Raw genomic sequence first — 19117 nt, 5'->3', positions numbered from 1 at the left:
AATCTAATTCATCCAGCAAGACTGACTTTCTTAGTCCAGGACACTATACCTCTCTTAATGCTTCCTAAAACCATATTATTTTTTAGGTACATTTCACCCTCTTGACCCTTATATGTCAACTTATATGCTTATATCCATATATATATATACATATATATATATATATGTATATATATATATATATGAAATATTTAGGAAAATGTGGTTTTTGTTTCCTAAGATCACAAGGACAATATTCTGAGGGAAAGGATTTTTGGTTGGGACCTGTGATTTCATTGGTATAGGAAACTCTTACTAAGGAAATTCTCTCTACCAGAACAGACTGTCAACTGGTGTGAAACTTGTCATTTTAGAGAGTTGCCTGGGGCATTGAGAGGTTAAGTGATTTGTTCAGTGTCACAGAGCCAGGATGTGTCAGAGGCAATCCAGAAATCCAAATTTTTCTAATGCGAAGACTGGATACATAGTGTTCATTTTAGTTTTTTGGTATTCCTTAATTGCATATCTGGGATTGGTCACAATTTCAAGGTGTAGCTTCTAAGATGGAAAGTACCAGGCATATGGTTTATCACAGAAATGTGGACATTTTAGAGCTTTTTTTTTTTATCATCCTTGTAAAGAAAATGGGCCAAGAGAAGTTTAGATTGCTTGTCTAAACTCATATAGAAAATTCTGACTGGTATGTTTTCTAGTATATATTTATCCCTATTATGAGGAATGTTTTAAATTTGAAAGACTGAAATAGTCTAATATGTATGTATGTATGTGTATATGTACATATGTATACTTATATGTTGTAGAAATGACTTAGAATTGGGAATAATGGAGCTCAGTATTTAGAATGCAACAATTAGGGAAATTGACACTTTAAATCAGTGTTGCTTTCTCCACAAACATACCTCTGCCTTCTTTTTGTTTAAAAAAAAACAAACCACAGGATAGGAAAAAAGCCTATTGCTTATGCTTCAGTTTGTAAGAGCAATGAAATGTTTTTCTCTTACTGCTCCTAAAGTTTCCCTTGCTCTTCAAAGTCCTCCTTTGATTGGTCTTGGCCATCACGGGACCACAAAGAACTTAAACTCCCATACACCACAACATCCTCAGAAACTTTTGACATATTTGCTACCCTTATATATTTGGAGTCAAGTGGCCAGTTTCAGGTACTTATGCATGTATTTTAAGATCCAGTGAATTCATTTGGAAAAGATGCCGCTAACTTTTCTTATTAAAAGTGTGTTCTGTATAACCAGGTCATGGGAGGTTTTGAGAAAGGAGTTTTAGTTTTCAGAGCTATTGGTGATGTGTAGTGAGTGTAGTTGCCATAGAGATCTAACAGCCTCTTATGGGAATGCAATCATGGTCCTAAAAATCCGAAATTCTGACCAATCTCAAAAAAAAAAAAAACCCAGTACTTGCAATGGAGCCATTTTCATAATAAAAAAGAAACAAATATGATTTTGTATCATTTTTCTCAAGGAAGTATACTTAACAATTAAGAAACTTACCTTTAGCATGTACTTTATTTAATATCAGTTGCAGTGCTTAAAAATATTGATAATTCATAGAAAGAATTTATGGTATCTTTTTCATATCATTGTTCCCTGTGTAGTTCTTTTTTTAATTCAATATATAACTGTGCCTTTTTTATGTTCACAGAAAATCTTAAAAACAAAATCATTAAAGTTGCTGGTAGAACATGCTAATCAGATTTTGAGGTTTTAAAATTTTCAGCATGTATGCTCTTCTGTAGAGGAAACTCTCATTGCATTTGAAATCTATTCAGGCTGCATGGGTAATAATACATGATTTAATTTCCCTAAGCATAGTCCCCATCAAAAGAATACCATTCTAAGATCAGTAGTTGGGAGTTTGAAATTGTTCTGGGTATTGCCTGATGTGTGAACACTATATTTACAGGTCCACAACCACACATTTGCTCTGCAGCTGTGCTTAATGGTTATCAGTTTGGCACACCACATGATTACTTTGGAGTATGAATGGAGACTTCCGAGCCCTTTGGCAGCTCCAAAGAAACTGAAGTACCAAATGCTGAAGTCGATCATATGAATTTAATTATGCTGGTTACATAATTAGCATTTGAGGAAATCTGAGAAAAATCCTTTGGGGGATGATGATTTTGTATTTCAAAATGCAAATGTTCTCATTCGGAGGGCTGGAAAGTAAAAATGATGGAACTTTAAGACACTGTAGCCTCAAGTATGTAAGATCTATTTCCAACAGCTTTTAGAACTAAATATTCATAACAATATGCCTGAGTTGCATGACCCAAACTACTGGGACTTGTCTGCCTAAGTTTGCATATATCGGCACATCTGTATACACTTATGTTCAGATGGTGGCACTTAAATCTGTATAACCAGCTCTACACCTATAATGACAGCCTAGAGCTATTTAACACCTAAATGCCAGTTTGAAAATGAATAAGAATTGTGCTAATGATCACCAAATGGATCCTGTGACTCCATATTGAGATGATTAGATGCCTATAGTATGTACCTAAGCTTTGGGAAATTCTACCTTTGTAAGTACAATTCAATGTTAAAAGTAATTGAAATTACAGTCTTGTTCTAATTTCTTACTATGTTAACTCCATCAAAGTATTTGATTGTATGCATTTAATTTTTTTCTCTCAGTTTTCTTGTACATTATTATGGTTCTATGAAGCAAGTTAGCTACAAAGAAACTCCCATGAAGATATTTAATGTGAGGATAGGGAAGAAAATGCAAAATAAAACTTAGTAATGCCAACAAAGTGTAGTCAAGAAATTTGGGTTCTGGTTAGCCCCAACACTAATGATCTCTGATGGTCCCTTTGTAACCTTGGGCAAGTTGTTTCAGAGTCCTGGGTCTCAGTTTTCTTTTGTATAAAATGTGGAAGATGCATCCAGTTATCTCCAAGGTTCCTTCCTGCTTTAAAATTTTATGATTCTATATATATGGCCTGAGTTATGGATATAAGATAACTCAAGACCTACATTTATTTCTTACTATAGTCTTTATTTTGACCTATCAAATTTATTACATTCTGGTTCCATTCACCAGAATGTTATCTGAATTCCCTACTTAGTTTTGAAATAAATGAGAGAAGGTAATTTTACTTTGCACATTATTTGGTATTTCATTAGAATGTGAGCTCCTTGCTATTAGAGACTGTTTCTTTTTTGTCTGTGTATACCTTGGAACGTGTACATGCACAATGCTTAATAACAGTGCTTTAATATGTATTAGTTGAATTAAATAGAGTTAAATAAAGTTCTTTAGGAAAGATTTTTCTGAAAACTCAAGAGAGTGTTTTACAGTACATCACCCACAAACTTACTATACAAGTTTCCATAAAAAAATTATCAATTTTAAAAGTTTAAATCACTAAGAAAAATTGTCAAGCAAAGGCAAGATGACCAATTTTTTTTAGTATCTGGTAGACAGGATTCCTTTTTGTATATAGGTTGTCCTACATGGACACTCTCTTAATTCTCCCATTTTGTGATTCTTTTGATTTAGAATTTGTCATTAGTCAAAAAATATACTTACTTGAAATACGATTTCATAATGAATATGATAAGAATAGTTATATTAAAGGTAAATTTTATAGGAGTGATATAAAGGTATAGAGAACTTCATGAATGTATAAAACAAAAGAATTTGCTTGTGGACTAGACTGGAATATATATTTTTTACACATGGATATTTCACACATCCATCTATCTATCTTCTCTCTCTCTTTCTCTCTAATCGATCTATCTATCCACCCACAGTATTCTGATATCAGAGTTAAAAAATAAAACATATTGGTACCTAAAGTTTGTTGTGGAGAATGTGTAAATTCTTAACTGGATCAGATATGAACATGTTGAATATTTAATTAAAAACTGTCTTTACTCCAGAGAGTGTTAAAACAAAATAAAACAAAAAGCTTTATAAGTGTTTTGAGAGTGCGATGTTTTTAAAATCGATGCAGACATAAAATTGACTACATTTTATTAGATTATGTCTAGGAGACTTTTTAAAGAAACAAAACAAAACAAGATTGAAATTGGAACTCTGCACTCAAATAAGCAGCCAGATTTTAAATTAACAGTTTGTGTACACCTGGGGCAAGCATCACAAAACACTTCTCAAATCGACTTTAAAATCTATTAAGTGAAAATAATAGAAAAATTAGTTAAGATAGATTCAGCAGAGTGGACATTCCCATCCGATGGTGGTTTGGCACCACTAGAGGGCGGAAGAGAGCAAGAGAAGCCCAGACCAGGAAGCCGTTCACCTGGAGAAGGTGGGGCGGGGCCGCTGGGCAAAGGAAGAAAGTTAATGAAGTGAGAAGCCTCGTTATCTTGTAGCTTTTCGGTTTTACTAATTATTCTTGCTAAGTAAGGCCAATTGTTTCTGCCCTGCTGAACGAGTGCAAATAATCAAAATATAATTTTAAGCAATTTTAAAATTGCTAATCCTTAAAACAATTATTTAACAAAAAAATTTTTTTTTGCCCTCTAAATTCTACTACACTGAGGCAAGAATCCAATCATGAATCCTGGTACAGCTCTGCAAACTGCGTTGGATAGGCTTTTCTAACAGCAGCGTACCTTCTTTCTTCTTTTCTCTGGCTTTCACTGATCCTCTTTCCACCCTGCTCCAAAACTTTCCTAAGGGGAAAATACCAAATCAATTTAGTAATTACTTTGCCTCCATTGTTAACTAACATTACAAAAAACTCAGAAAAGAAAGGCCACACTTACAGTTCTGTGACTTGCATTTTATATTATATAGTTACAAGTTAATTTGTAGGGCAACTTCTCCACATTTATAAATAGGAATTTCTGGTTGCAGTTTGTGATGGCTTTCTTTAAATAGGCATGCATTCTTTTTCTTCTACAGAAAAGGAAAAATAAACTATTTCTTTAGAAGGCATTTATTCTTTATAAATTTTTGCCATTGTGTATATGAATACATGTAATGAAAGACTGCATATGGCAAATATATAAATTCTTATTTTGGGGGGGGCATTTCCATTTTCCTTTACACCTTGATATTTAATATAGATTTTTAATTAAATTCACATATTTAACTTAAGGATAAGGTAGACAATTCTGTTGGTTAAGTGTTTTTTATATTGTTTTACAAAAACAGACAAGATATTATTATAGTCCCTTAAACATACATTAATAAAATATATCCTTTACCTCTAACTACAAAATTGTCTGGATCCTATTTCCCATTCCCTAGTCTCTCCTTTGGAAGTACACTTTGGAATTTGGCTTTGTAATTATATCTAAATTGCCTACTAAAATCCCCTGCATTGTGACAGCAAATACTGAATGTACTGCCAAACAGCAATTTTATATTTGCCCATATTTGTAGCCCCTCCTCCCCAAAAAGTGTTCCCTCCTTGCTCTCCTCATCTCTCACAACTCTATAAATTCCACGGAGTTATAAAGCTAGAAGGGAACTTAAAAATCACCTACTGCTCATTTTACAAAGTAGGAAAATTTAAGGTCATAAAATATCTTTCTTATCGTTATTCAGGGAATTAGTGACAACCAGCTTAAGAATCTGATTCTGAACTTCCAATTCAGTGCTCTTTCCATTGTACCATGCTACTTTGGAAAAGTATAGATGCTGATTCTTAATTCTTCAATTTGTATATCTCTTTAACAACTCAATATTAAATTTTCTATAATACACTGACATCTCAGTTCATCAGCCTATTCACCCTCAAAACCTTCCTTCTTTCCTGTCAGTATCTAAACCTGTATTTAAGGACTTAGCCATTTAAGCCAAGTCACATTGAAAGCATTCTATAATAACTCAAGTTCACCTTTCCTATTTTATGTCATACTATTTCTTTCACCACAAGATGTTCCCCCAAATCATCTGTTACTCTTCCAACTCTGTACATTCACCTCAGATATCCCTTATGATTTGAACACAGACATATATTCTCTCTGGCATTTGAAATATTTCTTTTCCTCCTTAAACCATCTGTCAGGTGCTTTATGAAACTTTCCCTGATCGTTCCTTCCCCATTTCAAAATGCCCTGATTTCTCAAATTTCCTTATAGGTTTTTCCCTTCTCTTTTCTTTTGCCTGCATATTGTAACTTTTTTTTTTACTTATTTATGTATATGCTTTGTCCTCCTTATTCCTTTGTAAACTTGAGAGTCAAGGACTATGTTATCATTCTTTGTATTTTCAACTGCTTCACACAATATATATCTAGTACCTAGTAAGTACCAAATAATTAATTTGTGGGAAAAAATCTGTTTCTGAATTAGAATAATTTTAATAATACTTTATTATATTTAAGCACACATAATTATGAATATTTACAAATAGAAGTCCTTTCAGATCTGCTTTAATGAACAGAAAAATCTTTACATGTATGGATGTGTTAGTAACAACTATCTCTTTGAAGACAAAGAACTTGGAAACTGTTTATGTCTCAAATAGTTAGCTATTTCTCCTGCAAATTTGTTTCTACTATTAAGATGGTTTTCACATAGTCTTTCCTTGATGATGGGAAATAAAACTTTGAACCATTCCATGTCAGATTATTTTAATTATTTAATTACTGGAATTTCAAGTAAATTATTTTTTAAACAATCTTTACTAATGTTGCAAAACTATACTTCATTTCAGCTTTCATTGTGATCAAATTTAAACAGATTTATTTATTCAAATTAAATTCAAATTCAAATCAGTGGGTCTATCATTTGTTCATAAAAGTCAAACTGAACCTTAAGGCTATGTGGTTGAATCTAGCCAATCAATTAAATTCAAACAAAAAAAATCAATTAATTCATTGAAAAAAATAAGTAAAATATATGTTTGGAATTTTCTAGCTAGAGCATTACCAGTTGATTTAAACTTTTTGACTACTAGGCTGTATATGCCTTGAGCTGAGGGACTTTCTTGTTTATCTTTGAATCTTCTCAATACCCAACATAGGCCTTTCTTTGCATGTTGTAAAGGCACAATAGAAATTTGCTGCATTGAAACTTACTATGGCCTTTATAGCAGTTAATTTTCATATTGTGATCATGTAAACTAAAATAAAAGTAGTAAAAACTATTGCATATGAAAATTTGATGTATTTTAAATTTGATATTTTAATAATGCAGGGTTTTGCTTTTTTTAAGGTAACCTCTCAAACTTAGCAGAGAGATGGTGCTAAATGGGGAAAAATTCTGATCACTATCAATTTAAAATTAATATGAAAGAAAAAATGGAAATATGGACAAAGTTTAAAAAGTGAGATGAAATTCTTAGTGAAAGGTTTTTTTTTTAACATAGTTTGAATTGCAAAAATTTAAAAGGACTCTGAGAATATTTCTGTTGTTACAGACCACTTGAGGGTAGTAACATTGCTTTCTTTGGTCTTTGTGAGCTCTGTTACACTGGTTTAGATAGCACAGTACCATATGGTGGTGTTATAATGCTGTATAAACATTAAAAAAAAATAAAAAAAACAAGCATGGAAATCATATGCTTGATAGCACTATTAAAAGTAGCTTTATGGAAATATTTTAAGCTACTTGCTGCTGAGCAAAGCAAAATAGAAAAAAAAAATGGACAAATAAACTCCTACCTTTCAGGAAATGACTATCTCAGTGACTCCATTGCTGAGGAGTCATTTCTGTCCATATAATTTTTTATTTTATTTATAGTATGTATAAGTATGTGTACCTATACATATCTGTTCTTTAAGCAATTTCATTTTAGAACTTTACTTAAACTGATTTTTTCATCTATCAGGAAGCATTTTGAAATATAAAATTTTAGAAACTTTAGTTTCTCTGGAGTTTTTGCTGTTTTTCATTAGTGTATGCAAATTATTTTAACAAAACCTTTTTTTAATCACAAGTAAATTTTGAATGTCAAAATAAATTGTATTAAGTACAACTCAAAAGAATTTAATCAACACTTTTTTTAAACTGAAAACTCCTTTAATAGTTAAATGCTTTAAGTACATAGTGTGTAGTATGCAAAACGACTTTTATTGAGGATTGACCTTTTTTTGGTTTGTTTTTAGCTATTAATCTCTATTCAAGATCTCCAAATGGAAATGTTTATGTTTTTATTTGGTTACTAAGTTGCTGGGATTCTAAGGGAGAACTATACTAGTGCATGATAAAGTTTATATACAGAAATACAGCCTGTATCCTTCATGATTATAAAATATCAAAATGAATTAGCTTTGTTTGACTGATTTGAACCTTTATGATTTATAATCGATTTTGTGATGAAGTGCTTTCAAATGGTATTATAGAATCTAGTATGTGTTTTCTACATTTGTTTTCCTCCAGCTTTAAATAACTGACTTAGAAATATTAGGGAAAAGTGCAGTAATCCTTATCACATTTAAAAAAAAAGTTCTACCAAACTATAAGTTGTAAGCTTTTTATTTTAAATTTTGACTTAGGTTTGCTCTGATTTTATGTCCATAAGAAATCATTCTTGGAAAAAAATAGGAGCTTTCTCTTGACACATTTATATTCAGACACAATTGTCACTACTGGTCACCTAACTAAGTTAGCCAGACTGCATCTTGCCCTGACTATTTAGGTCAGAAATTATAACATTGAAAAATATGCCTGTTTCCCATTTTAAGTTTTTTAAAATAATTTTGAATTTTAATGATAACTTAAAAATTTTTTTCAACTATATGAAAGAATTTTTTGAGAGTGAAATTATACTAATGCCAAGTTACTAGTAATTTTCATATGAGAAAAAACCCCAGAAATTTTATTTAGTGACAAATGTTAAAAACTCAATTATCTTAAATATCATTGCTAAATTTCATTAAGATTATAATTTCATATGAAAGTTTTAGCTAGAATATTCTAATTTCACTAGAAGATTTTAAGGTGTTGTGCTGTGCCAGTTATTATTAAAGCCTTAATATTCTTGATTTTGTCTTAATTACTTTAATCAATACATGTTTCTATTTATTCTATGCTTTCAGCAATATTTATTATTAGAATATCTGATTTATATTTTATGTCTGTTGGTGGCACTCTTTAGTTGGAGACAAATTTTGCATCTGCAGTTGAGTTGGGGGAGATAAGAAAGGAGGACCACATATTGTAAAGAATTTGGTGGTCAGATGTAGAAATTTTGTTTTAAAGTATTATAGACATTATTTTATTTTAAAGTAATGTTTCAAAGCATGAATAATGTTAGTGATATCTGTAATACATGTTTAAAAATATCTAAATGGAAAGAACAATAAAAACAATTGAAACTGAATGATGCAAAATTATAATGACCAAATATGACCTCAGGGAAGAGCTAGGAGATGCCACCGCTTCTGCATCATTGTAGAGGTGGAGGACTGTGGGTGTGAAGCATTGAATATAATATCAGTCTCCCAGTAAGTCAGTTAATTTTGCTGAACTTTTTTTCCCCCTTATTTTTATAAGGGATGACTCTTTAGGAGAGGAAGAGTGGGATGTATTGTGAAATGTAGATGATATAAAAACAAAATGTATCAATAACAAAAAATAAATAGAATACCTTTTCCATTAGGAAGGATTTCTTTTTAATAAACATTATTGAAGATTTAATTCAGCAGCAAAATTGATTTCCCCCCATTTAGGGTAGTGTCTTCACAGGTTTCTGTGACTCATTTGTTGAAGAAGTGTGATTCAGGACATCAACATCTATTTCCTCATCTGCCGGCTATTTTGACCACTGGCAAACTTTCTTGACAAATCTGAAATAACATGTCACACTTATGTATAACCTCATGATTGGAAATCGATTCCATAGCAATGAAAGCTTTGAACTTACACAGTAGGAGCTAAAATGTGTCTACTTAAGTGTGGAACCTAACAAATGTACCAAAGATTATTAGTGCCTTGTAAATAGCGCTGTATAAAGTTTAATTCTTGTGCTTCTAATTATGGTATTTACTTATTTAAGTACATGTAGAGGCAAAATATCTTCTTTGTATTCTTATTCCACATGCAAAAAAATTGATGAAAGTTAAATATTTGGTATAGCAGAACATTGAGCTGCAGAATCAGAAGATTTTGGTCATGTAATTAATTGTTCAGCTTTCACCACTTGGGTATGCCACTTTATTTCTGCGAACCTCAGAAGCCTCATTTGTTAAATGAGAATACTTCACAAAAGCATTATGAGGAAACTCCATTTTAAACTGTGAATTTTTATATTAATGTAAGTTGTTGATATTAATAAAGATAATGATGCCTATTGACATATGACAGAGCATGCATCCTGTTTTCATAGATCTTTTCAGGTCATTTCATCCAGATAATTGTCTCCTTCAAAAGAAGTGTCTCTGTGAACTGTGTAACCTAATATATATTTGTGATTTTCCTCTGCAGCTGAATTGTTTTTCAGAATCATGTTAATGTTCTGATATTTCACATAGTGTTAACAGTAATATAATTATTATATAGGGCAGCTAGCTGGAAGTATGGATAGATGGGCCTAGAATCAGGAAGATTCATCTTCCTGAGTTCAAATCTGGCTTCAGACACTTGTCAGCTGTGTGACCTTGGGCAAGTCACTTAATCCTGTTTGCCTCAGTTCTTCTGTTAAAGGAACTGGAAAAGGAATGGCAAACCATTCCAGTATATTTGCCAAGAAAATCTAGTGGAGAGTCAGTCACTACTGAAATGTCTGAACAATAACAACAATGCTCATTTACTTAGCACTTCATATTTTCAAAGAAATTTAAAATGTACGTATCTGTTATTACTTTGCAACTTTGAGTCTATCATTTTCATCTTTCTATAGATGAGGAAACTCAGACTTATGATTTCATTAAATGTTCCAGTAAACAGTATATACCCATTTTTGCTCATAGTGTGTTTCTCATTATACCACATTGCTTTTATGATACAAGAATTCCGAGCTGGATGTGCTATCTTTTTTTAAACTGTAGAGAAATTGGAAAAGAAGTACATCAGCTGAAAGCAATTATGAATATAGAAAATATTTGTTTTTTTTCAATCCCGCATTAAACTTTTCTCCTCAGAGATCCCATTGCAAGGTAACTCACAGCTAAATAATGGATTGTCTTATTTTCTCTCATTTTAAAGTATAGAGATGCAAAATTATCTCCATCTGTGCTCAAAAGAATCTATGCCTAGAATATTTATTTATTTTTTAAGAGAAAATAGTGTTTGGAAAAATAAGTGAGATGACCATATTTCAATTTGGGGTTCTAATTTGAAAGCATTTATTTTATCAGTATCTCTCAAATTGAAGTGTGATGGCTCTCTTGTGCCCTCTGTCAGATCCATTTCCTACCTGATGGCTGTTGATGTGTCAAATATATAAAGGGGCGTTGTCAAGGAATTTCTTTTACTTTATGATCTTATTTGTCCTTTCTCAGCCCCTCTCACCTAAAGCCACCTTTACCACCACTAAGTGACATTTTGTTTGCCTTTTCATCTCTCCAGATCTTGCCTTTTTTTCTCTTCCATCCTCAATCAAAGTGGGGATGGGGAGCCTGTGGTCACAAGGCCATATGTGACCCTCTAGGTCCTCAAGTGTGGCCCTTTGACCGAATCCAAACTTCACAGAATCAATCACCTTAATAAAAAGATTTGTTCTGTAAAACTCGGACTCAATCAAAAGGCTGCACCTTGAGGCCACAGGTTCCCCACCCCAGATCTAGAGTCACTCTTAGTTTTCCTGACTCCTAGCTTTCGGTCAGTTTTCTCCATTTCATGATGAGCCTCTTAATCTCACAGGCCAGGTCCTGGTATTCCTTGTTTCATCTTTCTGATTCTCAGGCCTGACCTAGTTCTCTCTGTGTTTCCCTTTTCCAAACAACACTTGTTATTTTACTTCTCTTATTTTCCTGTTCTTTTAAAATCTCCACAACATAAAGACTACTATAATATATCAAGAAATGTTTTACTGTGATCAAACTGAATTCATCCCATTGAATCAATGATGCCTCAACTTCGGGAAGGCAATTTGTACAATTATCCAAATAAAAATAATTTTTTAAAAAACCTTATGGTTATTCTAATAGATGCAGAAAAAATCCAGGAGTACATACAGTATGTATTCATGTTAAAAAAAAAAAAACCTTAAAAGCAAGAAAAAGCCATTCTTTAATATAGTAAAATGCACATACCTAAAACCAAGAATATAAAGAGGCAAAGCAAAAATAACTGCTCTCCCTACTATTATTTAATATATTTCTAGAAATGCCAGCAATAGCAATAAGACAAAAGAGAATCAGCAAAGAAATTAGTTGAAATGATTAATACCTTCAGTAACAAGATACAAAATATGTCTACAAAAATCATAATCATTTCTAGGATTAACAAAAATCAGGAAGAAATAAAAGAAATTCTTTACCTTTATATCAGGTTTTAGGAAGTCCTATTGAGTATTCTGTACTACATATGTGATTTCATTTCTGCATTCATATCCATTCCATACCTAATGGACCTATGGATTTTAAAGGAATATGCAGAGAGGGTAGAAATTGAGAAAATAGGCTATGGCTACTGAAGATTACTGTGAAAAAATATTGTGTATGTGGAAAAAAAAGTTTTCTTTATTAAGAGCTTATAGCAAATTGGCATTACTGTTCTGCTTATGTTTTAATTTACAAACTCATCTGTATATTTAAGGTAACGTTCTTAAGATTTAACAATTTTTACTTTAAACCTAGATCTCTCATTTGTTTAAAGTTTATTTCCGAAAACATTTCTCTCTATGCTGGAGTTGGGAGCACTGTACTTGTTTTATATTTTGAACAATTGGTAACCATATGCAGATTATTTTATTTCCCCTGCTACTTATTTAAGAGTACTATAAGAAAAATATCTAGCTTAGATATTGTTGAAAAGTAGACTTTCGGTCAGATTTAAGAAGAATTGAGTAATGCTTGGAAATCACTTTGAAAGTGGAAAGTACTATTTAGTGTAGATGTTGAGTATTATTTCTGGCAGAGTTGGTTTATGGTAGAAATACTAAAATTGGATCTGGATGTACATTATTCAGGGTCAAAATTAAAAAATTTAACTGTAGAATGCTGTAATTTTGTTCTAAATTAACCAAAGACATTTTGAAAGGGAGTAAGTCAGTTATATTGCTTTTCTTATTTAGTGGTTTGCCAAAATTCACGCTTTTAAAAATTATGATTTATGATCTTTAAGTTTAAAAAAATAAATTATTGAAATTAACTTCAGATTTTGTTTACAGGAAGAATGTTTCTTGAATCTTGAGGCACCAATTTCAAGAGTGTGTGGATATGATACACCATTTCCTCATATCTTTGAAACATTTTACATCCCAGACAAATGGAAATGTTATGATGCCCTTCGAAAAATGATCAATTATTAATCAAATAGGTCAGTGCATTTTCAGTTTTTGAGAAAGCAAACATTTGTTATTATGATGAAATTTTTGTAAGAGAAGTTTTATTTTAAAATAAGTAAATGACATTCATTGTAAATTAGTGAGGTTTCATGCTGTAAGCTGTTTGGCCAGATTTAATAGGCTTCTTTTTCTCTGTCAGTTATTAAAATAGAATAGGTTAAATATACAATGTAATTACAAGTTTTCTTGTAAAAACAATTTGCATTACATTCTACACAGCACAGATTTTCAAAAGCAAGTGAGAATTAAATCTTGATGCTAACACAGAGCTTGTTCCTCCAACTTTTGGGTTCAAAAAGCAAGTTTGCCTAAGCCTACAGGAAGAACTGCTTGGAAGATGAGGAAACAGTGCATGAAGGGAAGAGGATGATATAATTCCTCTCCTCCTGGACAAAATCATTGGGTCTAATAGTTCCATTCTGAAACAGGGTTAAAGATATGCATTAAGCCTAGCTGGTAGTTTACACATAGTCTTTCAAACAAATGACCGTAGACCCTGATGAGAAATGTTCTTAAGTAACTACAAAAGATCTGCTTGGGTAATGATGGTATTAGACAGGTGTTCCAGGAATGACCAATTCTGAATAAGACATTCTTGTCTTAAAATAGGTCTTTGAAAAGGAACCAGGAAGGCATAATCATTTCCCTAGCTCCTTGGCTTGTGATGTTAAGTATTAGGGTGCCAAACAGAAGTATAAAGGCAGTAATGAGCTACTTTATACTTTATCAATGTATTTCAATATAGCATTGGGATGTTTTCATATTCATATGAATGTATTTCTTTCATAAGTATGAGAAAATTATTTAAATCTTATGTGAACTTAGTTATATTTTAGCAAAATGTATGAAATATTTACAGGTTTAAATACTGTTTATACTAAAAGCACAATAAAAGAAAAATAGCTTTTTTGCTCAAGAAATCAAATTGGGCATAAAAAGACAATTGTGGGACTAAGAAGTATGTATATAATAATTATTATCATTCCCATTTGGTCTTAATCTGTATGATTTGTTATTGTCTTTTACAGAGGCTAGAGGAATCCAACTAGATGCAAAAGTATTTTAATGGACTTTGATATTTACTCAAATTTGTCTCTTCTTCACATGGACTTCATATGAAACCATCTATCCTGGATATTGGTCACGAAGAAGCTAAAGCTCAGAATCCTCTCTATTAGCAAATACAAAAAGAATATTTCAGGTAGTGAGTAGTTTAATATAGGCTTTATAAAATTTTCCACATGCTATGGGTATAAACACTATTAAGTTTATATAACCTTGCTTGGCTACATCTTTAAATGACTTCTCTGTAAATAGGGGATGTGGGACTATATTCAATAAAGCTTTTTCATGTTGTCAGGTTTTTTCCTCGTGTTGTTTCTAGTAAAATCTGTAATTGTGAATTGATTAAGTCACAATAAAAATGAAATGGAAATTAATTTGGGCCTTCTGACTTTGGACTGCTATATCCTGGGTTATTTATTTTTGGCCAATGTAGTTTTCTTTCTTTAAGATTTTTTTAATATCTGGCCTAACTCTTCTCTACTTACTTAATAAGATGCTACAATAGTGTCTCATCTTCCTTTGTCTCTGTCTTTATTTCTCTTTCTTTCTCTCAATCTGTCTCTTTGTCCATCTCTTGTAGGCACAAATACACACAAATATGAGTAGCTTAGTAAAGAAAACCTTTCTGTCACCTACCTCTCTCCTGTTTTCCTTTTTTTAAAAAAAAATTACTACAGGAATGAGAAATGATCTTTGATAGCTTTAGCATGGGAAACCTGTGTCTTCTGATGTAGATTGCAAACCATGTTTAACTTAGTGCATGAATCTTTGGGAATAGCTTGAGGTATAAAGAGGCTAAGTTCAGGAATACATAGCTATTAAACGTCAGAGGCAAGGATTTGAATCCAGATCATACTGATTAAAATTGCAACTCTGTTAAATTGCCTCTTTAAAAAATATTATAAATTGAATACACTCAACAAATTCAAATATATCAGTAGTCTAAAAACCTATGCAATATATCTCCAGATAAACGTGACCAGAATAAGCCTGACAGACCTTAGAGGATTTGTTCCAATTCTTAGGTATCTTGTGACCACATAACCTTTTCTTAGTGTGTTTAAAAGTTAGTGTGGGGGCGGCTAGGTGGCACAGTGCATAGAGCACTGGCCCTGGAGTCAGGAGGACCTGAGTTCTAATTTGGCCTCAGGACACTTAACATTTACTAGCTGTGTGACCTTGGGCAAGTCACTTAACCCCAATTGCCCTTCCATCTCCCCTCCAAAAAGCACAAATAAATATAAATAGATAGATAAATTAGTGTACAAAAATTAAAAAATAAAATCTAGCTTTGATTAGAGGTAGAACTGAGATTAGTAAAATTTCCAGTGTTGAATTTTCTCATGCTTGCTTCTTTTCCACCAAAATCTTGTCTCTGAATGTGTATGTGTATTCCAATAATTCCAAATAACTCACTTTTATTTTGTCACTTTAAGGTTTATAGAGCACAATACAGATATATCATTTCATCCCTACAACGACCCTGTAGTTTCTTATCACTCCCTTTTACAGTTAAGGGAATAGACTAAGTGCCTTGACTAGCATCACAAAAAAAAGAAAGTAGCTAAGGTGAAATTCAAACCCAGATCTTCATGACTTCGAGTTCAGCATTCTGTTTACTATATCACTGCACAAAGTAGCCAACTCACACCACTCTACTCTCAAACTATGCAGATTTCCTCTACTATCCTAGGATGCATAATGAACAGGTTAGAGCTTCATCTATAAAGCAGAGAGAACCATGGCCATTGTTTATTTCTTTCCATATAAACATTAAAAATGAAAACTTTCTCCTGAATATCAATGGGTTTGTTATTTTATAGCTACAAAATATAACACCAGAAAAGTTAACTTGCAATTGAAATCTAAGTGATGTATATTTTTCTTTTTAATATTGGAGAGAGTACTGCCAAGCTCTGTACAAGTATGCATTTACATGTAATCATAAAAACTATAGTTGAGGAAACCCCTAATGATTGCATCCCCATTAGCTAAAGTTTTACAGAATTAATATGATTCATAGGGGAAGAAAATATTTAGCAATAACTTAATAGCCCTAAACCCTAATAACCAATTTCCGAAGGAAAGGTTCCTGTCACTATCATGTTAAGCAGTTAAGGTGGTCATGGGTCTTTATGAGTGATCATTTAGTTCAGCAGTTGCTCAGGGGTAATTTATTTGCCACAAACTCTCACTGGATTCAGTGATTATCTAGGGCAAAATTACTTGGTGGTTTGGATGGACAAACTGTCTTTAACTGTTTTTTGGAGGTAATCCATTTGGAATAGCAGTGTAACAGCCTTTCTTTTTAGAGAAAGTGTTTTTCCTCATCCACAATTCTTGTCTTAGGCAACATGAACTTGTACGTGAATCGTAGTCTCTACCTCAAAGATGCTAACAGAGAAATCTTTTTTTGTTTCTGGACTCCTTTTCCCATTGTAGTTCACCAGAGCAGCAAGAAGTAATATATAGAAGGGGCGGCCAGGTGGCTCAGTGAGTAAGAGCACCAGCTCCAGTGTCGGGATGACCTGGATCAAATCCGGGCTCAGATACTTAGCACCACACCCAGAAATAACTGGCAGTGTAACCTTGAGCAAGTTACTTAACCCCTATTGCTTAAAAAAAAAAAGAAGTAATATAAAGAAAACGAGTTGAGTCTAAGTACTTTCCAGAGAACATGTTGCTCCAAGTAAAGTCTCAAATATTTATACACAAAAGGATAAACTATAAATTAACAAGCAAAATAAAGATCCTAATGCAAGGTAACAAATTTGACCTTGTAGGTAGCCCTGAGACTTGGAGGATGAGACCCATATTATACTGTGATTCTGTATGCCTTATTCAAAGAAAACAAGAAATATAAAGGGATTATAGATGGGGGCAGAGTAGCATTATATTATTGAGAACACATGCTGATGTGAGGAAACCTGGGGAGCAATGGAAAACATTTGGATAAAAATCAACAAAGGGAGAAACAATGTTTCTCTAATTCTCTAATCTAAGATTACATAATAAAAATACCCACTCAAAAAAAAAATCTCAAGCACCATGTAGCAGTTACAGGAAATTTCAATTACACAGGCATCTGTTGGATCTCTTTTCATCAAAGGAAGAATACCTAATACTTGCCTTAATGATAATTTTATCCTTCAAAAAGATAGTGTAGCAAGCAAGGAAAATTTTACTCTGAATCTGCTTTTCACCAACAAGGAAGAACTGGTTTCTGGGAGAGAAAAGAAAGTATAAAAAGGAGGAAGTGACCATCCCATTTTATTGATGGAAAAGAAAGCTGGAAATTATTCAACATGAATAAAGATAGGTTCCCATAGACCAGGCCTGCACAACATATGACCCACAACCCACCAAAGGATTTTGGGCAGCTGTCATGTGACCTGTGGCAATCAACCATTGTCAGTCTCTCTCTAGTCTGACCTCTCTGAGGCAGAAAGAAGTTTACAAATTGTGCAGGTCTGCATAGACCTAAATTTTCTGAGATGTCAATGCAAGAGGAATAAATAAGAAGCTCTCTAGGATGAAATTCTAAAAACAAAGGGAATTTTGATGAGGAAAGGGGGGAATTGTCTAAAAGAGATAGATAGGTGCTTATGGAAGCTAAGGGGCCTCACCAACTTACAATCTTTAAAAGACAAAAAAATGAAAGCAAGGGTATGTAACAGGATGAATGCAAAGCATGTATTCCTGTTACAATAGTTTCAGGAATGCTAGAATGAACTGAGGCTGCCTGAAAAGCTAATGATGACAGAAAGGGTTGGACTGGCTATATGGGGAAATGATAACTGACAATAGAAGAGAAAGCTGCTTAACTCTTTCCTTCTGTTTTCTTTGCCAGGGAGTATAATACTGGCTTACACGGCAGAGCAAAAATGTCAAGAGGGAGTTGCTAATCAAGACAAAATATTAATGACATCTAGCTGGCTATTGAGTTCAAGTCACTTGGTTCTGATGATTTCCCTTCCAAAGTACTGAAATATTTAGCAGATATGATGGTTGGGCTATAACTGGTGATTTCTGGGAGACTGTGACCTACGAGATGGTGTTTTCAACAATCTTTAGTAAATCCAAAATCTTTTGGTTTTGCACCAGCTATAGAGTAACTGAAGTTAAATTCACAAAACAAGAAGACAGAAATGCCTCTCAAAGTTGTTGGGTTTTTTTTTTTAACCCTCATTAAATAGCAGGAAAAAACACCTTCTTCAAACTTCCATTTAACCCTTCTCCCAAGCCCTAACTCATATGGCTGTGAGTACAAGCAAATTCATAGGACTGTAATTCAGAGTTTACCTGTATAGACCCTTGCCAATTCCTGCTTCCCTCTCAGTGATAAATTGAGTTCCTCACTCTAAAAATGGTGGCAGAATATTCTATAAAATGGAAGAATGACAAAATCCAAAATAAAACAAAAAGACATTTTTAAAAAAACTGAAGAAAATAGACAAAGAAAATGAAAAACTGTAACAATATATCTAACTAAATATCAAAGGGATCCAAAAGAGCAAGCATTGCAATCATATTATTAGAGAAAGCAAAAAGTGAAATTCATTTTGTTAAAATTGATAAATAGCAAAGCAACATTATGCCATAGGAACCATGAAAAAATTAAGCACGTTTACATTAAAATTGTATTCATAAAGCAAAAGTT

At 32.6% G+C, this 19117-nt stretch overlaps 1 protein-coding gene across 2 annotated transcripts in view; it reads left to right on the top strand.

Moving 5' to 3' along the window:
* The window catches only part of BCKDHB (branched chain keto acid dehydrogenase E1 subunit beta), a 274508-nt gene extending 259677 nt beyond the window's left edge, over window positions 1-14831 (top strand). For both annotated transcript variants that reach the window (XM_069066957.1, XM_069066955.1), the window contains exons 10-11: window positions 13216-13364; window positions 14421-14831. In XM_069066957.1, the coding sequence (XP_068923058.1) occupies window positions 13216-13356 (141 nt within the window). In that variant the 3' untranslated portion in view covers window positions 13357-13364; window positions 14421-14831. The remainder of the gene's footprint in view (window positions 1-13215; window positions 13365-14420) is intronic.
* Window positions 14832-19117: the final 4286 nt, after the last annotated feature.

The sequence above is a fragment of the Petaurus breviceps genome, unplaced genomic scaffold, assembly GCF_028583685.1.
Source record: "Petaurus breviceps papuanus isolate PSGF00001 unplaced genomic scaffold, PetGlider_PUasm1.0 90734, whole genome shotgun sequence".
Lineage (NCBI taxonomy): Eukaryota > Metazoa > Chordata > Mammalia > Diprotodontia > Petauridae > Petaurus > Petaurus breviceps.
This window is presented reverse-complemented; position numbering and strand designations above follow the sequence as displayed.